This window comes from Labeo rohita, chromosome 12 (assembly GCF_022985175.1).
Source record: "Labeo rohita strain BAU-BD-2019 chromosome 12, IGBB_LRoh.1.0, whole genome shotgun sequence".
NCBI lineage: Eukaryota > Metazoa > Chordata > Actinopteri > Cypriniformes > Cyprinidae > Labeo > Labeo rohita.
The window spans coordinates 25,589,885-25,615,542 of record NC_066880.1 but is presented as its reverse complement, the minus strand read 5'-3'; the positions used below and the strand labels follow the sequence as shown (position 1 = coordinate 25,615,542).

At 35.7% G+C, this 25,658-nt stretch overlaps 1 protein-coding gene across 2 annotated transcripts in view; it reads right to left on the bottom strand.

Annotated features, from left to right (window-relative positions):
• pcdh15b (protocadherin-related 15b) overlaps positions 1 to 25,658 on the bottom strand; it is a 245,671-nt gene that overhangs the window by 115,084 nt on the left and 104,929 nt on the right. For both annotated transcript variants that reach the window (XM_051124508.1, XM_051124507.1), the window contains exons 14-17: positions 12,732 to 12,881; positions 10,388 to 10,581; positions 3,604 to 3,736; positions 1,741 to 1,820 (exon numbers count right to left, since the gene is read on the bottom strand). In XM_051124508.1, the coding sequence (XP_050980465.1) occupies positions 1,741 to 1,820; positions 3,604 to 3,736; positions 10,388 to 10,581; positions 12,732 to 12,881 (557 nt within the window). The remainder of the gene's footprint in view (positions 1 to 1,740; positions 1,821 to 3,603; positions 3,737 to 10,387; positions 10,582 to 12,731; positions 12,882 to 25,658) is intronic.

Sequence of the window (25,658 nt, the reverse complement as noted above, 5' to 3'; positions counted from 1 at the left end):
TATTATGATTATCCTTCTTATCTGAAGGAATATTTAATTCCATATAGATCTAGATATAGATTGAGACATACTGAGTATCCCTCTTTCACTGTGCCAAACATTTTTAAAGAGACTGGTAGACGTACTTTTAAATTTAAAGCTCCTTCAGATTGGAATAGTCTGCCTGGGTCTCTAAGATCTATCACTTCTTTGTATTCCTTCAAAATATCACTCTTCACCTATTTGCAAGCAAAGTATGGCTGTAAATGTTTTTCTTATGTGTGACTGGATTTATCTATTTATTTATTTATTACTTTATTATTATTTATGAGTATATGTTAGTATGGGTGTAGGTGTATGTATGTATATTATGTGAATATGTGTATAAACATATGTGTATGGGCTACATGTTGTCATGCTTCTTACAGTAATACTTATATATACTTATGTATTTTTTTCTTGTTTACATGTATTTGTTTTTAATAATGAGTATGTGGGGCGGGTGGGGTGGCTGAGGTGGGATGAGGGAGAATTTGAGCAAGTGTGAATGGACATGTGTTGTATTGTTTTGTCTTATGTCTTGAGGACCCCCTCGAAAACGAGATGTTTCATCTCAAGGGGTTATCCTCTTAACACACTAATAAATGTCTATTTGCTATTCTTAAACCGAAGGACACAAATGTTGAGACCCTGCACTATCAAGTTATTACACATCAGGCTATCTGTTTCCAAAATAAAGCAGGTGAGCTGGCACTTTAGCCTAAGCTAAGTTAAGAACATCTAAAATCCATTTAAAACTAATACATACCTTCTGCTTAAAAATCTATCATAGTTATTTTGAACTTTTCTGAATAATTCCACTTTGAAATTCCATTTCGCTTACTTTATGAAAGGATAACCCCACACTTCCAACCCCCATGAAAGTGCTTTTTAAACATATACTTTATATCACCATATTCACCCTTCAGCCAGACTTTTCCAGACTCCACAGTTACACAATCCCCTCGAACAGACAGCTCTATCGTAAACTCCGCGGGGAGCAGAAAGCATTGTGGGAAGGAGGAGGAGAGGAAGGGAAGAGACTGCAACTGTGAGAGATAAGCTCAGGTAGTTCAAGAAATACAGCTATATTTGTTCTGTTTTTCATGTGCTGCTTATTGAAAAAAAAAACAGTAGCAGTTCATTAGAAGTGTACAGTATCCTGGTCGTGATATCCTGCTTAGAAAAAACTCCAGAACAGGATCAGAAGCTTTGCTCTAGCTATGATTGAAATGCCCTTTGGTACCCTGCACACTACGGAGTATAACATGCTTTACTAAATGCATTACTAAAGAAAGAGAGTGTGAGATATCGGCCACCTAATGTTGTTTACTCGTTTTATGGTGTGCTAAATCACATAAAATGCATTTGAGGTTTTAGCTCTGAGTACTTTTGGTCCTTCACTGCAAGCAAAAGAAAAGAAATGTCTTAAGCTGCTATTTAAAATGGGGGAGTTAATATTTTCATCAGTCCTTATTAATTATGCATCGTGTTTGTGTCATGATGTAATCTGCGTATGGATGTATAAGGACGTGGCTAACCAAAACAAATATTTCACAGAGAAAAAAAAAAGCTTTTGTTTCTTTGTATTTTTCTGTGCGTGCAAAGCATTGTGTGAGTGTGTCTGAACCACAATTATAATATAACTTCTGCTTATTCAAACTGCAGACGCGATAGATTTTGGCAGAGCAGACATATTCCGGCCTTTCAAAGCGAGCTTACTTTTGGGAGACTTCAAAGACGTTGTTTGGATCTCCTCTCAGGATGGTATATGTAATGGGATCTCTTTCACGGTCAGTTGCCTGCAAATGACAAAAAGCATTTCTGTGTTACACTAATTTAGTTATAATGAGAAACACTCATCAACTTTCAAAAAGCAAAACACAAAATGTACTAAATATACAGCTGAAATATTTTGATATTTTGACATGCATTACATATATCCATTTTTTTTTTTTTTAATAAATGTCAGAATGTCGCCTCCTGCGTCAGCAGTACCACACGCATATGTTGTGATACTCTAGTGAATGTGTGTCAAAGTCTGACACAAAAGAGAAGAAATTGTGGAATGAACTTTGAGCACAAAAAGTATTCTCATAGCTTCATAACATTACGGTTAAACCAATGATGTCACATGAACTATTTGAACAATGTCCTTAAAGGAGAACTCCACTTCCAGAACAACAATTTACAAATAATTTACTCACCCCCTTGTCATCCAAGTTCATGTCTTTCTGTCTTCAGTCGTAAAGAAATTATGGTTTTTGAGGAAAGCATTTCAGGATTTTCCTCCATATAATGGACTTCACTGGTGCTCCCAAATTTGAACTTCCAAAATGTAGTTTAAATGCAGCTTCAAATGGCTCTAAACGATCCCAGCTGAGAAAGAAAGGTCTTATCTAGCGAAACGATCTGTCATTTTTTATTTTTTTTTGAAAAATAAAAATTTGTATACTTTTTAAGCACAAAAGCTTGTGTAGCACAGGCTCTGGGATGTGCATTCACGATGCTACGAATTAGTAATGGGTCGTGCTTTAATGTGACTCGGGAAGAACGAGTTGTCTCTGGGAGTGATTCATTCAGTCGCGCATGCACAACATCCTATTAGTTTCTGTACTGGAATTAGTTTACCTGTTTCGAGTCTTCGGGTTTTTCGAGTCGTTCGTTCATCTTATGGTGCTGTCACGTGATGAACGGACAACTCAAACCCGAAAACTTGTCAGATAAGAAGTGATTTGAGCTAATCATAGACTAAAGACCCAGGTAAACAATGAATTAATGTTTTCTGTTTCTTATAGCATTATAGTTTTGTCTTGTTTGTAGTGTGATCAACATTTGTGTAAGCAGTAGATGTGTTAGGGAAGAAACACGTAACATTTTAATTATATTTTGCTAAAATGAATGAAATGGCTTGAAAAAAGATTTGTTCATTTTGCTGAACGAGACTCAAAGAGTCTGTAAAATGATCCGAACGCCCCATCACTACTACGAATCACGTGCAAGTTCATCGTCTGTGTACTGAGTATGGCGAAAAACTCCATCTTATTTTCTCCTACAACTTGGGAACAGGACATCGTTGTACCTTTCTTAGTCTTTGCGCATTCGCTTTGTAAACACTGGGTCTGTAGTTCCACCTACGTTCCGCGTGACCTTTCGACGTGATTCAATAGTATGTAGCGTCGTGAACGCGCATCCCAGAGCCTGTGCTATACAAGCTTTTGTGCTTAAAAAGTATAAAACATTTTATTTTCCGAAAAAATTTACAGATCATTTCGCTAGATAAGACCCTTCATTTAGAGCCCTTTGAAGCTGCATTTAAACCACATTTTGGAAGTTCAAAATCGGGGCACCAATGAAGTCCATTATATGGAGAAAAATCATGAAATGCTTTCCTCAAAAACCATAATTTCTTCACGACTGAAGACAGAAAGACATGAACATCTTGGATGACAAGGGGGTGAGTAAATTATTTGTGAATTGTTGTTCTGGAAGTAGAGTTCTCCTTTAATACCTTTCACTCAACACATTTTTATTTAAACAATAAAACCCTAATGAGAGTATCTCAGCTGGTAATGGGTAAGTCACCTGCATGTTGAGCAACGTGCCTCCAGTCCTCATGGCCTCACTGACCTCCAGGCTGTATATGAGCTGAGGGAAACGGGGAGGACTCTGGTTGTTGGGGGGCAGTATTTCGATATACACCGTAGTGATGGAACTTCTGAAGAAACAAATGAAACATGATTTATATTCCTTAATTTGTCAAATGTATTAAGTGTCTCACTCAAGGGTACAGCATGATAGCTAATGCATCCCCTCCAGCTACTAACTATGCCACACCAGCCACAAAACAATCAGAATGCACAGCAAGGTTCAACATATAATTATAAAATGCTATGGCTGTGTTCCAAAATTGGGTGAGTTGACTAAATAGGCAGCACTGTAAGGCACCACAGGCACTCCTGACCCAAAGGTAATTTCAAAAAGTAGTGATTCCATAATCACACCGCCTTGTGAAATACATTCATTTAGACTAACTAGCAGTGCATGTATCCTTCACAGAGAAGACAAACTCATAAAGCATTGCGATGAGAAGAGTGGATATATAATATACAGGTGCATCTCAAAAAATTAGAATATTATGAAAAAGTTATTTTTATTGTAACTTATTTTAAAAACTGAAACTTTGATATATTCTAGATTCATTACATGTAAAGTAAAATATTTCTAGTTTTTTTTTGTTTTGTTTTGTTTTATTTGTTTAATTTTGATGATTAGAGCTTACAGCTCATAAAAGTCAAAAATCCAGTATCTCAAAATGTTAGAATATTCTCAAGATCAATCAAAAAACGGATTTGCAAAAAAAGAAAAGTTCAGTTTTTTTAAAGTATGTTCATTTATGCACTCAATACTTGGTCGGCAGCACATATTACAGCAAATGACTTGCTCCTAGCACAAATTACAGAATAATTACAAATTATGGCATGGAAGTGATCAGCCTGTGGCACTGCTGAGGAACTATTGAGCCTTCAGATCATCTGTATATTGTTGGATCAACTGTTTCTCGTCTTTCTCTTGAAAATATCCCACAGATTCTAATTGGGGTTCAGGTCAGACGGCTACATTGACTTTGCACTTGATAAAACACAATGGACTAACACCAGCAGACGTCACAGCACCACAAATCATCACTGACTTCAGAAACTTCACACTGGACATCAAGCAGCTTGAATTCTGTACCTCTCCAGTCTTCCTCCAGACTCTGGGATCATGATTTTAACATGAAATGTAAAATTTACTTTATCTGAAAAAAAGAGGACTTTGGACCACTAAGCAACAGTCCAGTTCTTTTTCTCCTCAGCCCAGGTAAGATGCTTCTGACGTTGTTTCTGTTTTAGAAGTGGCTTGATAGCCTTTTTCCTGAAGACGTCTGAGCGTGGTGACTCTTGATGCGCTAACTCCAGCTTCATTCTACTCCTTGTGAAGCTCTCCCAAGTGTTTGAATCGGCTTTACCTGACAGTATTCTGAACCTTGCGGTCATCCCTGTTGCTTGAGCACCTTTGCCTACCCAATTTCTTCCTTCCAGTCAACTTTTATTTAATATGCTTTGATACAGCACTCCGTAAACAGCCACCCTATTCAGTAACGACTCTGTGATTTACTATCTTTGTGGAGGGTGTCAATGATTGTCTTCTGGACTACTGCCAAATAAGCAGTCTTCCCCATTTGTGTGGTTTCAAAGAACAAGAGATACCCGGAATTTATACTGTGGGGATGGTCATTTAATGAAACTCAAATGTAAATATTCTAATATTTTGAGATACTGGATTTTTGACTTTCATGAGCTGTACACTCTAATCATCAAAAAAAACTTTTGAAATGTTTTACTTTACATGCAATGAATCTAGGACATATGAAAGTTTCGTTTTTAAAAATAAGTTACAATAAAAAAAATATATAATTTTTTCATGATATTCTCATTTTTTGAGATATCATCAAGTTAGTGTTTTCAAGCATTTTACATTTTAATCCAAAATAATAAGGCAGTAACAATAAAAACAGTATATTTTATTTGTGAACTTATGTTCAGTTCAGTTAATGTTTAAGTTTTTTTAAATTTTTCGGATCATCAGTCATCAAAGATTGGTAAATACTGATTTACTTTAAATTTCACCAAACTGATTACTCACTAAAAACTCCCACAGAAAGTCTTATTTTGATGTAACAAAGTGGTTATATCTAAGTGTGTGAGTTGCTTACTTACTTTAAAAAAAAAAAAAAAGTCTTTCCAGTAACGCCATTGTATTGTTCATTCAAACTGATTTGTTAACGTGGAACGTGCACAAACACAAGATGCAAGAAATATCCCATGAACCAATCACAGTCAATTATAACCAGTCACATCCAATCATATTGTGATGGAGGCATTGCCTCCTCTCACGTGACTTTCCCCCATTCATTCGCAATAGGTTGTTTGCAGTCACGTGATTCTGAGGACGCGCAAAATGCAGCTGGAGGGCAGGAAGTGATTTTTCTCTATAGGAATCAATAGCAGAATCTCAAAATGACTATGTTTTCAGTTGTTTATGGAAATCAGTCAAATTGAGAAATTTTATTTCATATTGTGTATGAACATCTGCTGTTACATAAGGAGGAAAAGGCAAGAAATTGACAAAAATTGGGAAAAGTGGCTTGTAAACCTGCGTTTGCGGTCAGGAGGAGAGTCAGATAATGCTTGTGTGTGCGAATGGTTAATAAAAGATTAATAATATTAAGATATAAAGAAATATATAAATAGATACAGGGTGAGACAGTGAGAATTCACTCAATGCTAAATGCCACACGTACATACAATGCAAATAAGATATTATATTTGCAGTTGATTACAACTGAACCTTGTGAGATTGCCATAAATTGAAGTGAGTCACAGCTTTTTAGTGACTATATGAAAGCGCTATTTGCTCGCTTTCTAGGCTATAATCAATTCAGAATTAGAAAAAAAGTTTCGCTTTACATGCTACTAACAGGACCAATGGCCAAAAACCGTGTACAGCAGTAGTTTTAGGAGTGACATATATCCTGCATCCTTCATATAAATGTGGGAATCACTTTCGAAAGAGTTTGTTTGCTATCAGGCTTAGTTGCGTACCGCCTCGATGACAGGCAACTGAGGCAGCTACTTCCATTTAGTTGTAAAATCACTCCTCTTCATAACATAAGGATCACATCCAACATATGTTGTAATTTTCTGTCTATACATTTCTCTTGTACAGTACAGACATTCCGGTCAGTGTTAGCAACACGTAAAGCGAAACTTTTATTCAAATTACGAACTTGTTATAGAAAGCGAGCAAATAGCGCTTTCATATAGTCACTAAAAAGCTGTCACTCACTTCAATTTATTGCAATCTCACAATGTTCCGTTATAATCAATGACGCTCTCGAAACTACAAATATAATATCTTACATTGTGTGTACGTGTGGCGTTTAGCATTAGGTGAATTCTCACTGTCTCACATATTTATTCTTTATTAACATCTTAACATATTATTATATCTTTTCTTAACCATTTGCACACACGAGCATTATCCGACTCTCCCCCTGACCACAGACGGAACTTTACAACCCACTTTTTCCTGCACTTTTCAGTCAATTTCTTGCCTTTCCGCCCTTATGAACAGCAAATTTTCATACATGATAAAAGATACTTTGTGGTTTCTCGGTTTGACCGATTTGAGCATCCATAAACAACACAAAACATAGGCATTTTTGAGTTTCTGCTGGTGATTCCTATGGAGAAATATCACTTCCTGCCCTCCAGCTGCATTTCGCGCCACAGCAATGACGTCATGTGCAAACAACCTATTACCCCCTACCAAACTCACCGCACACTTTAGGGGGTCTGTTAAAACTCAGTGGGCTCAGGGGAGGCAAGAGAGATATGGACGACTTTTGTAACTTTACCTGCTGTTAGACAAAGTTTCTTTAAGCACTTTTTAATGTATATACAGTGGGGGAAAAAAAAAATATTTGATCCCCCGCTGATTTTGTACGTTTGCCACTGACAAAGAAATGATCAGTCTATAATTTTAATGGTAGGTTTATTTTAACAGTGAGAAACAGAATAACAACAAAAATTTAAATTGACTGCATTTCAGCGAGTGAAATAAGTATACCATCAGGGCCAGGGCATTAAAGCCAGTCAGGACATTGAAGACGGGTTGTCGATGCGTATTCCAGCATGACAATGACCCAAAACACACGGCCAAGGCAACAAAGGAGTGGCTCAAGAAGGAGCATATTAAGGTCCTGGAGTGGCCTAGCCAGTCTCCAGACCTTAATCCCATAGAAAATCTGTGGAGGGAGCTGAAGGTTCGAGTTGCCAAACATCAAGGAGAGGATCTGCAAAGAGGAGTGGGACAAAATCCCTCCTGAGATGTGTACAAACCTGGTGGCCAACCACAAGAAACGTCTGACCTCTGTGATTGCCAACAAGGGTTTTGCCACAAAGTAATTAGTCGAAGGAGCCAAATACATATTTCACTCATTAAAATGCAAATCAATTTAACTTTTAATTCGTTTGTCTGGATTTTTTGGTCATTATTCTGTCTCTCACTGATCAAATACACCTACCATTAAAATTATAGATTGATCATCTCTTTATCAGGGGGCAAACGTACAGGGGATCAAATATTTTTTTCCCCCACTATATGTTGGTTTATTTTTGTACTAGAATTTTTTTTTTTTTTTCTCATCCAATAATTTGAGGAGGCAGTGTCTCCATTGCCTCCTTGGAGGAAACGCCCCTTATATGTATATATAGTTATATAAATGTTACGGCAAAACTTTCTTAAAGGAACACTCCACTTTTTTAAAAAATAGGCTCATTTTCCAACTCCCCTAGAATTAATCAGTTGAGTTTTACCGTTTTCGAATCCATTCAGCCGATCTCTGGGTCTGGCGGTAGCACTTTTTTCACAGCTTAGCATTGATCATTGAATCTGATTAGACCGTTAGTATCTTGATCAAAAAATAACAAAGAGTTTTCAATATTTTTCCAATTTAAAACTAAAAGTTGCAATTTTCTAGGCCGATATGGCTAGGAACTATAATCTAATTTCGGGCATAATAATCAAGGAACCTTGCTGGCGCAGAAGAGTCAAGTTTTAAATAGGAGTTTAACTTAATGTTAAACCTTTACGAGGCAACAGGGCAGCTGTGGCCTAATGGTTAGGGAGTTGGGCTTGTAATCAAAAGGTTGTGGGATCGAGTCCCAGATGTGGCATGGATTGAGGGATTGAGGGTGCTCCCTGGGCACCCCAGCAATAGCAATATGGCTGCCTGCTGCTCTGGGTGTGTGTGTGTGTGTTTGTTCACTACTCACTACTGTGTGTGTGTGTGTGTGTGTGCACTTAGATGGGTTAAATGCAGAGCACAAATTCCAAGCATGGGTCACCATACTTGGCCACACGTTTCCTTTCCTTCATTAATAATTCATATATTCTCGTAACATTTAGAGAAACATTTTTAGAATGCATTTTTATCTTGGAATGTTCTTATGATGTTGTTTGTACTTAAACGCTCTAAGAAACATTTAAGAGTTAAAATCACAACATGAGCACAGAACATTTTAATGTTGATAGAATTTTAAAACTACTTTTTCACATAATGTTACATTTTGGGTGAAACCTTTAAAAAACCTTATAATCACAAAGAAAGCTGGACATTTTTGTCTTAGAATATTACATTAACGTTCAAATAACATTATATTTTGAGTGGAAATAAAGTTAGTAAAACATTCTTGTCACCTTTAAACAATGTTATAATCACAACAAGAAAACTGGAAATTATAGAAACATTTCAAAACAGGTTTTTATGAACTAAATGTGTTACCTGGATATGGATGCATTTTCTTTTTACTTCAATAGTTTCACTTGGCTACAATTTAATAAACTGCAAGACGACTCATCTTATTTTCTGTAATCACGAGATGTAAGCGGATACCGTTGATGAGCACATGCAGCACTTTTGTATGGATTTTCTTTTGACAAAGGAAATCACCGTTAAGCTTCCTCCAATATCTGAACACTTTCATCTAACAATAGCAGTCCAATTCCAGGTTGTTTTTCGGATGTTTACTGAGAACCCAACCTGGTACTGTCATTGTTTTATGACACATTGTATCAAGGCGCTCATCAGCGTGGTTGAAGCAAATTAGATCGGGGAGTATTTTCACTTTGGAAATGTTCCAGTATGCAAAATTTGATGCCAGTGCTCTCATAAAACTTTAAAACAGAAAAATAAGAGATGAAAATAACTATCCGGTTCTCACGAGCTCAACCGCCATCTGTCCAACACAGATATAATAGCGCACCTGCTGCCTTTGGCTTTAACCATACACCTCGGTAAAGTGGATACACAGTTTCAACTAAGTATCACTCTGTGGAGTAGAACTTCGAATTTAGGCTGATTTGTTGTGAATATTAGACGCTTTTATACTTGTTCCCGAACAGCAAAGTGAAACAATGCCTTTTCCTGAACTTCGCTTGCCCTCGTTCTATTTCTGTTTCATTCCTCTGTATTGATTCGGTGGTCAGCAAGAATTACAGAGGCCAGCGGCTGGTATGAATTGGACAGGAGGGGAGGTAGCGGCAATTAGAGTAAAAAGCCCTTAATTTCCGCTCTTCCAAGTGTCAGATGGACAAGAGCAGGGGCCAATATCGGCAGAGTGTTCTCGGGGATATTTCCGAAGCGAAATCTGTCACCATGTGGCATTGTATTGATCTCAAACCGGGCATGCGAGGTTGAGTCTTTTGTTAGAGAGTGAGAGGCGCCCTTTTTCAACCCTCATTGGGTTTTCTGTTGATTTACCTTCTCTGGGACGCAGGGCCGTTGTCGGTGGCTCTAACGGTGAGGGCGTAGGAGCGGCCCACGGTCAGGTTGACACCGGGCAGCACCGTGATTATTCCTGTGTAGTCATTGATGGTGAAGTGTCCCTGATCCCCCGCCAAGATTTTGTAGCTCACCAACCCATTGGGACCCTCATCAGCGTCCACTGCTGTCAGCTAAAAAATAAATTGGAGCCGTTACTTTAGAGAGGAGCTGCAAAGGTGCTTATTCATGTTCATCACTGTCCAAGCTTCCTCTCTGGACAAGGCTGAATCATCAAACCTGCCAAGTACATGTCCGGGTCATGTTTGCCAGATTCCCTAAAATAATTCAGCACATTCAGCAACTGGCTACACTGGATTATGAGTTATGAGTAATTAGTGAATAATGACACTGTTTATTGTGCTTAAGCAACTCTCAATTTTTATTTGTACTTTACATTACAACATTTTCCATGATAATTAAGCATATTTAAAATACTTAAAATAAGTAGACAGTACTTTAAGTAATATAATAATAATAATAATAATAATAATAATAATAATAATAACAATAATTGATGTAATACATGGGATTCCCATTTCAAAACAAAATTAAATGAAATTAAAATCCTTTTAAAAAAAGTAAATGTTTAAAAAAATCATAATGAATCTTAATCTTATTTTTTTTAACAAAAACTTAAATACTTTAAATGAGTAGACAATACTTTTAATAATAATAATAATAATAATAATAATAATAATAGTAACCGTAATATTAATAATAATAATAATAATAATAACTAAAATTTACATAATACATTACTTTAATTTCCAGTTCAGAATTAAATTAAATTAAATTAAATTAAAAATCCTTTAAAAAGGCAAATATTTTTTTTAAAAATTCATGATAAATTAAAAATACTTAACAAAAATGTAAATACTTAAAATAAGTAGACAGTACTTTGAGTAGCAGTAATAATAATAATAATAATAATAATAATAATAATAATACATTAATAATTGCTGAGAGCTGCAAGAGCTGCAAAATAATATGTATAAGATAAAAATTGAAACCCTTTAACCCCTTCCCCCCCAAAATCATAATGAATCTTCATCTTTACAATACTTTACAAAAACTTAAATATTTAAAATAAGTACACAGTACTTTAAGTAAAATAATAATAATAATAATAAAAATAATAATTTATGAAATACATTAATGAGAATCCCCATTTAGAACAATATGAACGGAAAAATATGTATATACAAGACTTCAATATATATGTGTGTGATATTTGTAGCAATAGCGAACTGTATGGGTCAAAATTATCGATGATCAAAAATCATTAGGATATTAAGTAAAGATCATGTTCCATGAAGATACTTTGTAAATGTCCTACCGTAAATGCATTAAAACTTATTTTTTTATTAGTAATATGCATCGCTAATAACTTCATTTGGACAACTTTAAAGGTGATTTTCTCAATATTTAGATTTTTTTTTTTTTTTTTTTTTTTTTGCACCCTCAGATTCCAGATTTTCAAATAATTTAATCTCGGCCAAACATTGCCCTATCCTATCACATCAATGATAGGATAGCTTATTTGTTCAGCTTTTAAGTGTTGTACAAATCTCAGTTTCACAAAATTGACCCTTATGCCTGGTTTTGTGGTCCAGGGTCACATATGACATTATTACCTTCTAGTAATATGCAACACAGATATTTCTGACTCACTGATTCTACAGACAGGGAGGTAAGAATTTATTTCAGAACCTTTATGAAGTGACAACTACCAGCATACAATAGAGCAGTTAACCTTTTAGATGATACAACTTGCACTTTTTAATTTTGACTTCTGGGGTCAATCTTTCAGCATGTCAGAGCAAATCTGTGCTCCGCTCATGTTCTGATTGCAAAAGAATCAGTTATGCACACATTTCAAAAGAAAAGTTCCATTAAGACAAAGATTAAACAGAGATCTAAGCAATTATTGCAGCAATAAGCCCCTCGTAAATGTGGGAACTACAGCTATTCATTCAAATGAGTGGATTACGGGTGAAAAGCTCTGCGAGAACGATCTTGCCATGTTTTCCAGGAAAGACATTTAAACATTTTTAAAACAAGGTCAATGTATTTGAGAAGCAAAACTGTATAAAATAGCTATAGCTATAGTTTATTTTTTGACTATTTTCTACTGTATAAAGTATATAAAGCACAAATTAAAATATACTGTCAGACAATAAGGCTTTAAGTAAACTCATGACTAGATGCCTTTATGAAAACCCAGATGAAACGCTTTTAAATAAGTGACTTTATTGCAGTGCAAGAGTATCTTATTGATTACCTGTAAGATTGTGTCTCCAGGCTGCATGTCTGTGTAAACATTCAAACTGTAGGAGACGTTGGGGAAGGTAGGTGTGTTGTCATTGGCATCAATCACGGTGATATTAACTGTGACTGGAGAGCTCTCCTGAACTCCATCTGAGGCGGTCATCTACAAAAGAAGTAATGAAACTGTTAATGTCAGACCGTGAGGCAGAGAGAAACACAATCAATGCATTGAGAAAACCACATTTGCTTCTTAATTTCATAATTACACATTGTCCGCAGATAAATTACTGTAAATCAGCCATTTTAGAAAAGGGAAGCTAAAAGCAATTTGAAAATTGCTGCTAACTACACATCAGCAAAAAGATATTGTGATATAAAAGGCAGATAGCCTTGTGCATTTTCCCTTTGATTATTGTGATAGCAAAAGCCTAGCCAAATTATTCAAATGAATGCTCTTGCGTGCAGAGAACAGTCCATTGGCGGTGCTCCCAACTGCCTCACTAGCTGTCAACTAGACTAATGGGATATCACAGAGAGGTTGTGGACTGCACTGTGAGAAGGGCGAAGTGTTTCTGTCAACCTCCACATGGAATAAAAGAGATGAAGCCCAAGCACAGAATGAGGTAGTCAAGTCAAATATCATGAATAAAAGACAACACAAATAAAAAAATGTTAATAACTGATGGGTGTTTTTTCATATCCCAACATTTTTCCAAGTCAGCGCAGATATAAAGGTGATACTGGCCTATATAATCACACTATTTCATTTCAACATAGTGAATAACACATGCATTACAACTCATTTTGATTTATTTTTATTTCACATAATATTTGATAATATGAAATAAATCATTTGGAAATGAATACATTTTGAAAGAAAAATGTTAACTTGATAAAAAATCTGTAAAAATAAAGACATTTATATTCCAAATAAGCTTCTGATATCTTATTATAGTATTTTTTTTCCCCCCCACAAACAATTTGTTAAACACACACAAATAAAAAGGAATTAAATACTGCAACCAACTCATAATGTTTGCACTGGTAATCATAACTTCGAAAAGAACGAATAAGTTTGCAAGATTTATAGCATTAAATATTTATTATATATATTTTTTGATAAGCCTTGCTGAATGCAGAGAGTATATGAATAAAGTAATACAGCATTTTCTGATCAATTATTAGTCAGAACTGTTAAACAAAGATGGAGAATGGGCACTCATGTGCTTGGTTCTCATTCCTTTCACAATAAAAGTCCCGCTCATAACACTTACTGGTGAAAAGTAAAAATATCAGCCAAACACGCCGTTAATTAAAAATTGCACATATTGGCTAAAAATATCAGCCTTGGCAATATACTGGTCAACCAATTGTTTCATTTGTAGCATTTGCTAATGTTAGCATTACTACTACTATTGTTAGTATTTCAGTCAGTAAAGCCTAAAGTATACACTGTAAAAAATGACCGTGAATTTAATGGTAAAAAAACTGTAAAAATGCTACATTAAAAAACCTGTTAAATGGTTAACGGTAAAAGACCATAAAATTTACAGTGAATAACCGTAAATTTGTTAATAACCTGTGTTACTTTTTTTTTTTTAATGTTTTTTGGTGGAAATAACTCTTTTTCTTACCAGTTTTGTACATTAGGGTTGTATGTTACATATAATGTTGCTAAATTAATGTTTATTGCATTATTTTACTTTCATGTGTGTTACCATGATGGTGTTTAGTGTTTGTGTGAATGAGACTATGCACCTTCTATATTTGGTAACATTTAAAAACTGTTTGTGATGAGCTTTGGTTCATCATGTGACTTTCTCATCACCACCTGCTTTTGGTGGTTATTAGTGTATTACAAAGGTACAAAACAGATTTCAGTACTTCAGTAGGTTGGTACATTAACATTATATCAGTTCATGAAAAACCTGCATAGGCCTTTTTCACAACGTGACGTCCGCGAGCTGGAAGTAGGGTAAACTATTTTCCGGTAAAAACGCTGCCAGAACGGTGGAGACTAAAAATAGTCAATCTTGTAGCGTGTATATATATATATATATATATATATATATATTGGTTGTGCTAGACTTTAACATTCTCCGTCATTCTAACGGACAGGGTTGTAAAAATTCTGTCATAATCTATTATTACCCGTCATTTTAATTTTCATATTTTAATTATTATAATAAATTAAATTGCTTTTATTTTTGTTCACATTTTCATTTTTAATCATGAACTTACATGACAGCGCAGTGTTTAAAAACAACAAAATACACTAGGGCTGAGTGAAAAAAAAAAAAAAAAAAGATTTCTCCATTTTAACAGATTCACATTTTGATGAACCAATATCGATTCTTAAATCCCAATCGATCTTATGATCTATGCTGTTTTCAGATGATGAATGAACAGTACACAGTGCGCCTTTCTTCCAGTAAATAGCATTAGGCTACGCTTTGTGTTGTTTGATACGAAACATTGAGTCTCACATTTCAAATTCTGTCCATTTCATTAGGAAATTCAAGAAGTAAATACCGTTTTGGCGCTCTTTAATGTGGCGTGATAGATCGTTGTAGCTTCTCTGTACTCTGTGTATACATACATACATAACCACTTTCCCTACAATAATGTTTGAGACTCAAGAGTCCAAACACACAAACATACACATAAACACAGTTATTACTTTCAAATTCATCCATAAAAACAACATTGATAATTTGGAGATATCATGGCAGCTGTCTAACATAACACACATACCTTGATAATCAAATATAAATTGCTCCAAAGAGTATTTATAACCCCTGTCCAATTTTGATCGCCTCACATCTCCCTGAAAACTATCAACAAAACAGACAACATCTGCTATTCTTATTTTTGGTAAATTTGTTAATGATTGGGAGAAAACGAGTTCACACTCGCACTGACAATGAATGAATGAATGACGATCGTGACGGGCGGCGGCGCAACCGGAAGTTGCCTGTAAATTTACCTGTAAATTTAAGTGAAAACCGCAAAACGAGAAACGTTGCTACCATATATGGTATATATATATAAATATATTTTTTTACGGTAAAATTCTGGCAACTACAGCTGCCGGTTTTTACCATAAATGTTACAGAATTTTTTTTACAGTGTAGTTTGGTTTCTATGTGTAGGGGTATGTGAACTGAGCAAATTTTGCCATTAGCACAGCATAGTGCGTGACAGAAGCCTGTTTCCACCACTGAACAGAAAATGAAACAAGGTAACTGCAAGTTTTAACCTCACAGTTTGGACTTTTTTCTCGCAAATGCGTGTTTGTATCTCAAAATTCCCTTGCAATTCTGAGTTCACACCTTGCAATATATATATATATATATATTTTTTTTTTTCTCAGAATTGTGTAATATGAATGCACATTTGTGAGTTATAAAGTCAGAATAGTGGGGTATAAACTGTAAATTGTGAGAAAGTAACAATTGCAAATAAAAACTCACAATTCAGACATTTTTCTCACAAATGCAAGCTTATATCTCACAATTCTGACTTTTTTTTTACATCTTGCAATTCTAACTTTTTTTCCTCAGAATTGCACAAACTCAGAATCCTGACTTTTTTTTTTGCAATTGCATGAAATTAACTCACAATTGTAAGTCATAAAGTCAGAATATTAGATTATTAAAAGAGAAGTCCACTTTCAGAACAAAAATTGACAGATAATGTACTTACCCCTTGTCATCCAAGATGTTCATCCTTTCTTTCTTCCATCATAAAGAAATTATATTTTTTTGAGGGAAATATTTCAGGATTTTTCTCCATATAATGGACTGGTATGGTGTCTTCCAAAATGCAGTTTAAATGCGGCTTCAAACGATCACAAATGCAGTTGTAAACGATCCCAGCCGAGGAAGAAGGGTCTTATCTAGCGAAACGATCAGTTATTTTCATAAAAAATAGTACAATTTATATACTTTTTAATCTTCTGCAGTGATGCAGGATGATTTTGAAATGATTTTTGAAGTTGAGATGAAAAAGTATTTAAATTGTATTTTTTTTTAATGAAAATAACCAATCATTTCGCTAGATAAGACCCTTTTTCCTCGGCTGGGATCATTTACAACCACATTTGGGTTTCTTTCTAGTCTGAAACTTTCTTTTGACACCTGACTTTCTAGTCTGCTATAAAATGAAGCATACTTTGAAAATTACTGTGCAATCAACAAAAGTGTAAAGAACATAGTCTACTATGGGGATAACTACCATCTAACAATACTCTAGCATCCACATAGTCACAAGCCTCTCAGAACTTAGCATCCACCAGAGCAGAGCAACGACTTAGCATTGTAGCAGCTAGTTTTGCACACTTTCTTTGCAAAGTATAACAATACAATATTAATGTTTTTATGACAGTGGTTACCAATGCCAAGTAGTCAATATGTTTTTTTGGCAGAAACTATGGTCACTACAGTAAATTTTCACAAAGCTTAGCCTTGAAACGCTTCTCAAGGATGTAGGACTTCAATAAAACCAGCTGCGAGTACAATACTTTCCTCTGTGTTATTTCAGAGAACAATTTCCTCCAGATTAACCGCATCATGGGTATAACAACGTGGCCCAACAGACTCATTTAAATGAGTGAAAACAACGTCTATTGGCTACAAAGACCGGACAAATGAGATCACTTGATATTCCACTGCTCCGCAAACAAAGTTCATCTTGTCGCAAGACAGATAATGGCATCTCTAAGCAGCTATTTGTATGTGACACGCTAGTCTAACACGGCAGAGTAACATCAGCGGCGGGACCCGAACTCCTCTGTTCCCTTAGACGCGACCAGCTGGTTTCATTTTCTGAATGAATCGACGCTCAGCGGGCGTGAGGCTCAGTGCAGTGAATGTTAAGTCCTGCAACCCACGTCCCATGAGCTAACCGCGACGCACGTCTGACTGAGAATCAGCATTCAATCACAGCCCCCGCCACAATTTAGTGTTCTCATACCGTAATTACACACTCCTATAGAATCGGGCACAAAGGTCTTTTCAGCATGAAAGCATGGTGAGAAATGTCTAGTGATAAGCCCAAAGCATACTTTGGTTATATGCGTATGAGAGGGTATGCGTACAAAGCATTCCCTATGCAATTTTCTAACCACACATACTTGGTACTCATTTGTTTGTCCACAAGGTTGTTGTTTCACAGTTCAAAAACAAATGAAGGAGACAGGACAACAATAAACTACTGTGGCCTACTGTGTTTCAGTGGCTATCCAGGTGAATTGAAGGTAAATTTTAGGATTTTTTTTTTTCTTTTTCGGTTTCAAGAACATTGATTAGTGTTTAGCAGTACTGTGCATGTTACTTTAAAAAAGTAATCAGTAGTAGTAGTCAACATTTTAAGTAGATCAAAAAAGTTAATCTAAGTTGTCCTTAGACATGAATGGGTATTGTTTTGGTTTTAGGACAACTCTGATGAAAGGTTTTGATCCACTTTAAATGTCGACTACTATACATACACTGACCAAAATTATAAATGCAACATTTTGTTTTTGCCCCCATTACTCATGAGCTGAACTCAAAGATCTAAGACTTTTTCTGTGTACACAAAAGGCCTGTTTCTCTCAAATATTGTTCACAAATCTGTCTAAATCTGTGTTAGTGAGCACTTCTCCTTTGCCGAGATTATCCATCCACCTCACAGGTGTGGCATACCAAGATGCTGATTAGACAGCATGTTTATTGCACAGGTGTGCCTTAGGCTGGCCACAATAAAAAGCCACTCTAAAATGTGCAGTTTTATCACAGAGCACAATGCCACAGATGTCGCAAGTTTTGAGCTGGTATGCAATTGTCATGCTGACTGCAGGAATGTCCACCAGAACTGTTGCCCGTGAATTGAATGTTCATTTCTCTGCCATAAGCCATCTCCAAAGGTGTTTCAGAGAATTTGGCAGTACATCCAACCGGCCTCACAACCCAGACCACGTGTAAGATTGCAGCTGCTGCAACAATCGGTTTGTTTAACCAAAGAGTGGTTTGGATTGTGTAGAGTCCTTTGAGGCTATATTGAAACTGCTATTTGGAACTTTAACTCATTTTAATCCCTTTTGAAGTTCACTATATGGAGAAAAATCCTGGAATGTTTTCCTCAAAAAAAAAGAAAAAAAAAAGAAAAAGAAAGGCCTGAACTTCTTGGATGTCATGGGGGTGAGAAAACTATCAGGAAATTGTCATTCTGGCATAAACTAACACTTTAAACCTAGACTCTGTTCGTCTGGGAATCAGGCAGCCAGGACTGATAGACTCTTGAAGATGGCTCTTCATAGATAATAAACCAAATGAGAAAACATATTTTAATTATTGGGTGAACCATTCCTGTAAAATCTAGTGCGACCACACCTTAAACTACCAAATTAGGCATCTGCCATCCCTCAACAACACAACCTCCAAAAACATATCAGCCAATATGACAATCCCAAAATAATTCTGTGTGTTCAGATTGGCTAAAAAGAAGCATGGGCCGCTCCCCTCACTGTTGTTTGCTGTGAGTCTGTCACAGAGATAGACTTGATTCCTCAGGACACCTATTTCAGTGATATCTGTCAGGTAGAGCCTGTGCACTTGACATGTCGGAGTTGTGATGCTCGTGTGCTAGATGCAAGTTTGGATCTGGCATGGGGAATGCAATTATCCGATCCCACTCCTCTCTCCCTCACAATTTCCTGCCTCCGTATCATTGTAATAAAGAAGCTGAAGCTCCTGCAATAATAAAAACAACCCAAAAAAGCATCTGGATATGCAAATATAACACTGAAGCATCATTCTGCATCAAGAGCGACAATGTTTTGGCTGAAACTAGTTCATTTATAAGTCAACATCAACAATTGGCGAATTAGAGTGCACTGTACTTTAACAAATAATGGTGAAATTGGAAACTGCTGTTGCCACAGAGACAGTGTTACCCAACTTTAAGAGGGAAATCAATCCTAGAGCCATGACATCATCTCAGCGAGACGCTTCAAGAGCTGAGCTTATCACATGTGCAAAGTTTGGCACGTCAAACTAGACAGCTCAGACATCTCAGTTAGCTCCAGGGTGCCGCTTAGGTGGAGTCCTTCATGTCGGTCGCTTCTGCTTAAAAACAAATTCAAGGACGTGCACCTCCAGTAACAGGAAGTGAGCTGCATTACTGAAATGCTTCATTACTTCATAAGTCATTTCATGTATATATGCAGCTGAGAAGGAGAGTTAGCAACTACTGTCAGGAAAACTGGTAAAACAGCTACCAGAGAAACACGACATAAGATGGACAATATTATGGCATACATAAAATAAAAAGCATAAAATATAAGAGATTTTTATTTTATTTTATTATTATTATTTTTTGAAAGTCTCTTATGCCTACCAAGGCTGCATTTATTTGATCAAAAATACAGCAAAAAATAAAAAACATATATATTATAAAAACAGTAATATTATTAAATATGACTACAATTTAAAATAACCATTTTCTGTTTGAACCTATTAAAAAAATTAAATGAATTTAATTTGAAATTAAAATCTTTTGTAACACTATTCATGTTAACTGTTTTTAATCATACTTGATTTTGATTGAAAAATATTCTTATAAATGATATTGTATTTTATGATTTAGTTTGTTTTAAGTATATTTCTAGCCGTAAACGTTGAAATTAAAAAATAACAAAAATTATTATTAAATAAAAATAAAATGTTTTAATGTTATAATGCATTACATTCTTTAACACACACACACACACACACACACACATAATACCATATATATACACATATAACACCTGAACTGTAGGGTAATCTGAAATAAATAAATAAATAAATCTATACACTGCCCTCCAAACGTTTGGAAACACCCCTGGCAAAGTGTGGTTTTGGACGATATCAGCATAAATCCTTCTCATTTTTTGGTGCAAATACAAGTAACTTGACATTATCATTGAAGACCAGCAATAATAATTTTCATTTTGATAACATAATAATGGCAATATATACATGTCAAAGTCAGACAAGTCCCTTTGCCAGCTGTGATGCCTGGTTACTGGTTTAAACTTGGCCCAGGTTTTTAAAAGATTTTTGGGTCAGCACACTTTAATAGCTTCAACAACTGATTGCCAATTAAGCTTAGAATACAGTGAATTTAAGCTCAGATTGTGCAGAGCAGTAATAGATGCGAATGGTGGATATTTTGATGAATCGAAAATGGAAGTTTTTTCTATGTATAAACTGTTTATGTAATACAATATGTTTTCGTAGTTTGTGTTGTCCCTTATCAGTGCAAAATTATCACAAATTAAAAAGGATTCATGCCAATATTGTCCAAAACCCCATTTTTCTACGGCGTTTCCAAACATACATGCATGCATACAGTACATTCGTTGCTGTGAAAATCGATTTTAAAGACATTATATATTTTGTCTTTTTCTGGAAAATGCTAAATTAAGCATGTACTGACAAGTAAGAGCACCAACACGCACAATTGCAGAAAATGTGTTTCCATTAACCAGGGAAATGCAACTGTGTATTCTTTGTGTAGGTCATAATAGTGTGACCCATACTTCCATAATTTCCCTGGTCCTAAAAATACCATTGTTCTCTCTCATTAACAGGCCGACAGCACTATAATACACTCCGCTGTATCACTGTAGTATATGTCAGAGACTAAAATAACCACGAACGTGCTCAGCGTTAATTCAAATCCATTCACCACCAAGCAAAAATGTGGGGAAAACAGCAATTGCCTACATGTCACCAAATTGAGATCTGCATATCTCTATTGTACAGTATGATAGGCAATGAAATATGGTGCTTTTGTGTGAATTGTATAGCAGGACCCTGAGAGAATTACTGATGGCACGACTGCAGTGCTCTGCATTGTGACCTGATGCAGTGTTGTGCTATTCAGCATTGTAAGTAAGTACCAAGACTACTAAAAGCAGTACAAAATGTTTTTTGGTTTAAAGTGCCCCTATTATGGATTAAAAAAGGTTCATATTTTGGTTTTGGGAGTCCCCAACAACAAGTTGACATGCATGCAAGGTCAAAAAACATTTTTATTGTCTTATAATATGCATTTATTTTTACCTTATTTGCTCAACGACTCCCAAACGGTTCTTTAAAACGAATCATTTGTCCAAACCACTCCTTTGCGTGACACTAATCTGCGGTGATAGGTCCGTTGACCCAGTCTTTTGTGATTGGTTTAACGTTACTGCATGCAGCGTATTTCAAACACAGAACGCCCATCACCGTTACTCTAGCCCACAACTTGGTGGTAAACAACAATACCCAAACAGCCACAGTATATGCGTCAACCCAACGCAGAAATGTATTGATAAAGCATTGCAACTTGTACACCAACGTACTGTTCTATTCTTTGTCAGAACTTCAAGTAATAACAACAATAAGCATTCACTACTCATCGACACATTTCTAGACAATAGCAAGTGAACAGATAAAGCTGTCAGCCGGTTAGCCAGAGACCTACGAGCTGCGCGGTGCGAACACAACACACACACAGCAACAAGTTTTAAAGGATTACTCCACTTTCAGAATAAAAATGCCCTGATAATTTACTCACCTCCATGTCATCCAAGATTTTACATGACATAATGTTACACAACATAACACACAACTACGTATTTTGAACAATCGCTAGAAAATACAACCATCAATTATTAATCACGCTTGTAGAGGTTCAGAGGAGCAAGCCGTTCCAAATAAACTGGGCACTGATTCATCTATTAAGAGCAAGCCTTTGGTGAATCACGCATTGTACTTAGGATACAGCGTCTTCTTGACATGACGTAAACCACATGGAAATTTTACTGTTTATGGGCGGGCAAGTTGTTCGCGATGTAGAACGTGGGCGGACATTATGCAAATGTGTTACTTTGTGACGTATAGCCGTAACAGAAAAAGATTCAAATTCCTGACGACTCTTTCAGGCCATTGTGAACAGACTTTTTTTTTTTGATAGACAATAACTTTATGTATCGTGCACTGTCGGCTTCACAACTTTGCAGATAGTTTATGTTCACATATAGCTACATGAAAAGGCATAACAGGAGCACTTTAAGAAGAACCTCCTGTATGGAGAAACTAGTCACATACATTGCTCAGGTGTGATTTTGGCCCATTCTTCCACAGAGTTTTCAAATCTTAAAGGTTCCGAGGGCCTCTTTTATGAGTTCTGATCTTTAGTTCTTATTTTCTATTGGATTCAAGTCAGGTGATTGGCTGGGCCATTCTGGAAGCCTTATTTTCTTTTTCTGAAACCAATTGAGAGTTTCCTTGGCAGTGTTTGGGATCACTGTCTTGCTGAAATGTTCACCCTTGTTTTATCTTCATCATCCTGGTACTGTAGGTGTTGGGACTGAACCAGCTAATATTCATTTCCACTGACAAGGGGCAGGATTGCTCTCTAATTACTGATAGATTTCAGGTGGTGTCTTGGCTTTCCATGCCTTTTTGCACCTCATTTCTTCATGTGTTCAATACTTTTTACCTGTGTCATTCCATTTTATTACACATAACTTAATTTGTGAACTTATTTGTTTTGTTTTCTTTGTATGGATTACTCGGGTTGTTAACGACATCTGTTGAAAATTTCAAGTCAACAGTACCTCTAGAAATATATTTACTGAGAAAAATGGTGATGTGTTAAATACTTATTTTACCCAATGTATGTAATGTAAGCAAAATTTCATCCAGATAACTGGTCATTTAGAGTGTGCTTAAAGTATGTATCTTTTTATCAACAGGTACTTTAAGAGCTGATATTAGCAAAGTTTTTGCTCACTGATACATTTTTGAGATGAGGGGCAGTCCTCAGTCCTCAACCCACTGCTCAGGGGCCTTCATGTTGTGTGTGAGCAGTGTTCACTACTCACTGCTGTGTGTGTGCACTTAAATGGGTTAAATGATTATTTGGGTTACCATACTTAACAACACGTCACGACAATGGTGGAACACTTACAACTTCTTCGTTATTTTTCCTAGATGAAGATCCTGGTACAGAAAAAAGATTTGTGACTCCTCTCAAAGACTGAAGAAAATTATGCAGATTGTCAGAGAGTAACGAAATCTCTTTCCAGTTTCTGCAGCTGAAGCGCACGTCGGATTGTCATCACGATCTAGACCAGACTGCAATTTTTCAAAGATCGGTTCTCATCAGCAGCACTGTAATTTATTTTTGGTGTTTAATGCCTTTATTTCAATAGAACAGTAAGTGGACAGGAAATTAAGTGGGAGAGAGAGGGGGATTGGGTCATGAAAGGTTCTTGAGCCGGGATTCGAACTCGGGACACCTGAAGCACAACAGCACTACATTTCAGCACGCTGTCCACAAGGCTATTGGTGCCAAAGTAATTTCACATTTTAAGATGCTTTCGTTTTTTACCTAATTCACAGTTTACTAATGCAGCGCTCTACAGTGTGACAATTTCAGTCTGTATTTCAGTTTGTGCTTGCGCTGAGGGGAGCTTCAAAGGTTTCTAAATGTTTTTTTTGCAACGTTGAGTAATGTATCACAGACATATCTCACAAATCTTTTCATAAACAAAGTGTAAAGAGAGTGTAAATAAGAGATTCATTGTGCAGTGTAGAGAGAGCTTAGCTGATTATAATGGAACTTTGTAAGATCGCGATGAACTAAAATGAGTGACACCTTTTAATGATTTGTAAGGGAGTTTGCAAATGAGATACTGATTTAATACAACAGGTAAATAAGCGTTAAGTGACTTACATTGTCTGACTGTAACACTACTGCCTGATTTTCCTCCATTATGTCATTAAAAATAGTTTGAAACAAGTAACAACATCTCCTTTCAAACACAGTGTTGTTTCGTTTATGTATAAACGTGCATTTTTAAAGCAATCTAATGAGTCAATGAACTTCCCATTCATAAAGACAGTGACTTGCTTTATACCTGAATGAATCAGTCATTTGAACGAATCAAATGAATGAATGATTCAGTAATTAAATTTCCGCCACCTACTGGCAGTTTTAGTTTCATTTTTAAAGTATCTTTATTTATTTATATTATTTAAAATGTCTGTATTCAAAATTGTATATTTAAAACATTATAACATTAAAAGCTTATAAAATATATATATTTTTAAAAAATGTACATAAAAGATGATATACTTTTAGTACAATTTGAAAAATGCCATTACAAATGTCAAAACAAAATTCCCCTGTAAATCACTTTAAGTCAAATGTCACCTTGTAATGGGAAGGCTATTTTTTTTATCAAATTTTTGATTATTGATTAGAAATTTTGACTGTGCTCCTAAATTTTTTTAAGTAAGCACAAGCACTCCTAAAAAGAAGCAAACATAGAGCCCTGTAATGGTTTTGTATAATTATTAATTACATGGTGTTATGGTCATTAATACAGAATTTCACCTTTGTTGAGCACACCCTAAACGTAGTCCTCAGTGATATTTGAATTAATTCCATTTTTCATAAAGGAGAGTTGACTGGGAGTGTGAGAGCAGAAGATTTTAAAGGACAAAAAATAAGAGCCATCCTTTTTTTTTCACTGATTGGACGAAAGCAGCACATGACCTCTTTACAGCTTTAGTGGTTATATTATTGCAAACTGTACTGTCACGTATTTCCTGAGTAGACATTTTGGTGGACTGTAACAGTCCACTTCTTCAATCCAATTTTTCATCACTATTTGACATTTTTCTCTGAACTGTTTATAAAAAAAAGAAGCTGTGCACTTCTAAATTACAAGTGTGAAACACACATTTACCCGAGGATAAAGACTGGGTTTAGAACGACGATAACCTGAGGTTAAGCACAGTATGAAAAGCCTTTACGCCACCAAACCTTGGTAATGTTATTTATTTTAAAATATATTTTTCAATTAATCAAAACAACAGTGGAGGAAAGTTGCCTGCTCAAAAGCCATTATTTATATATA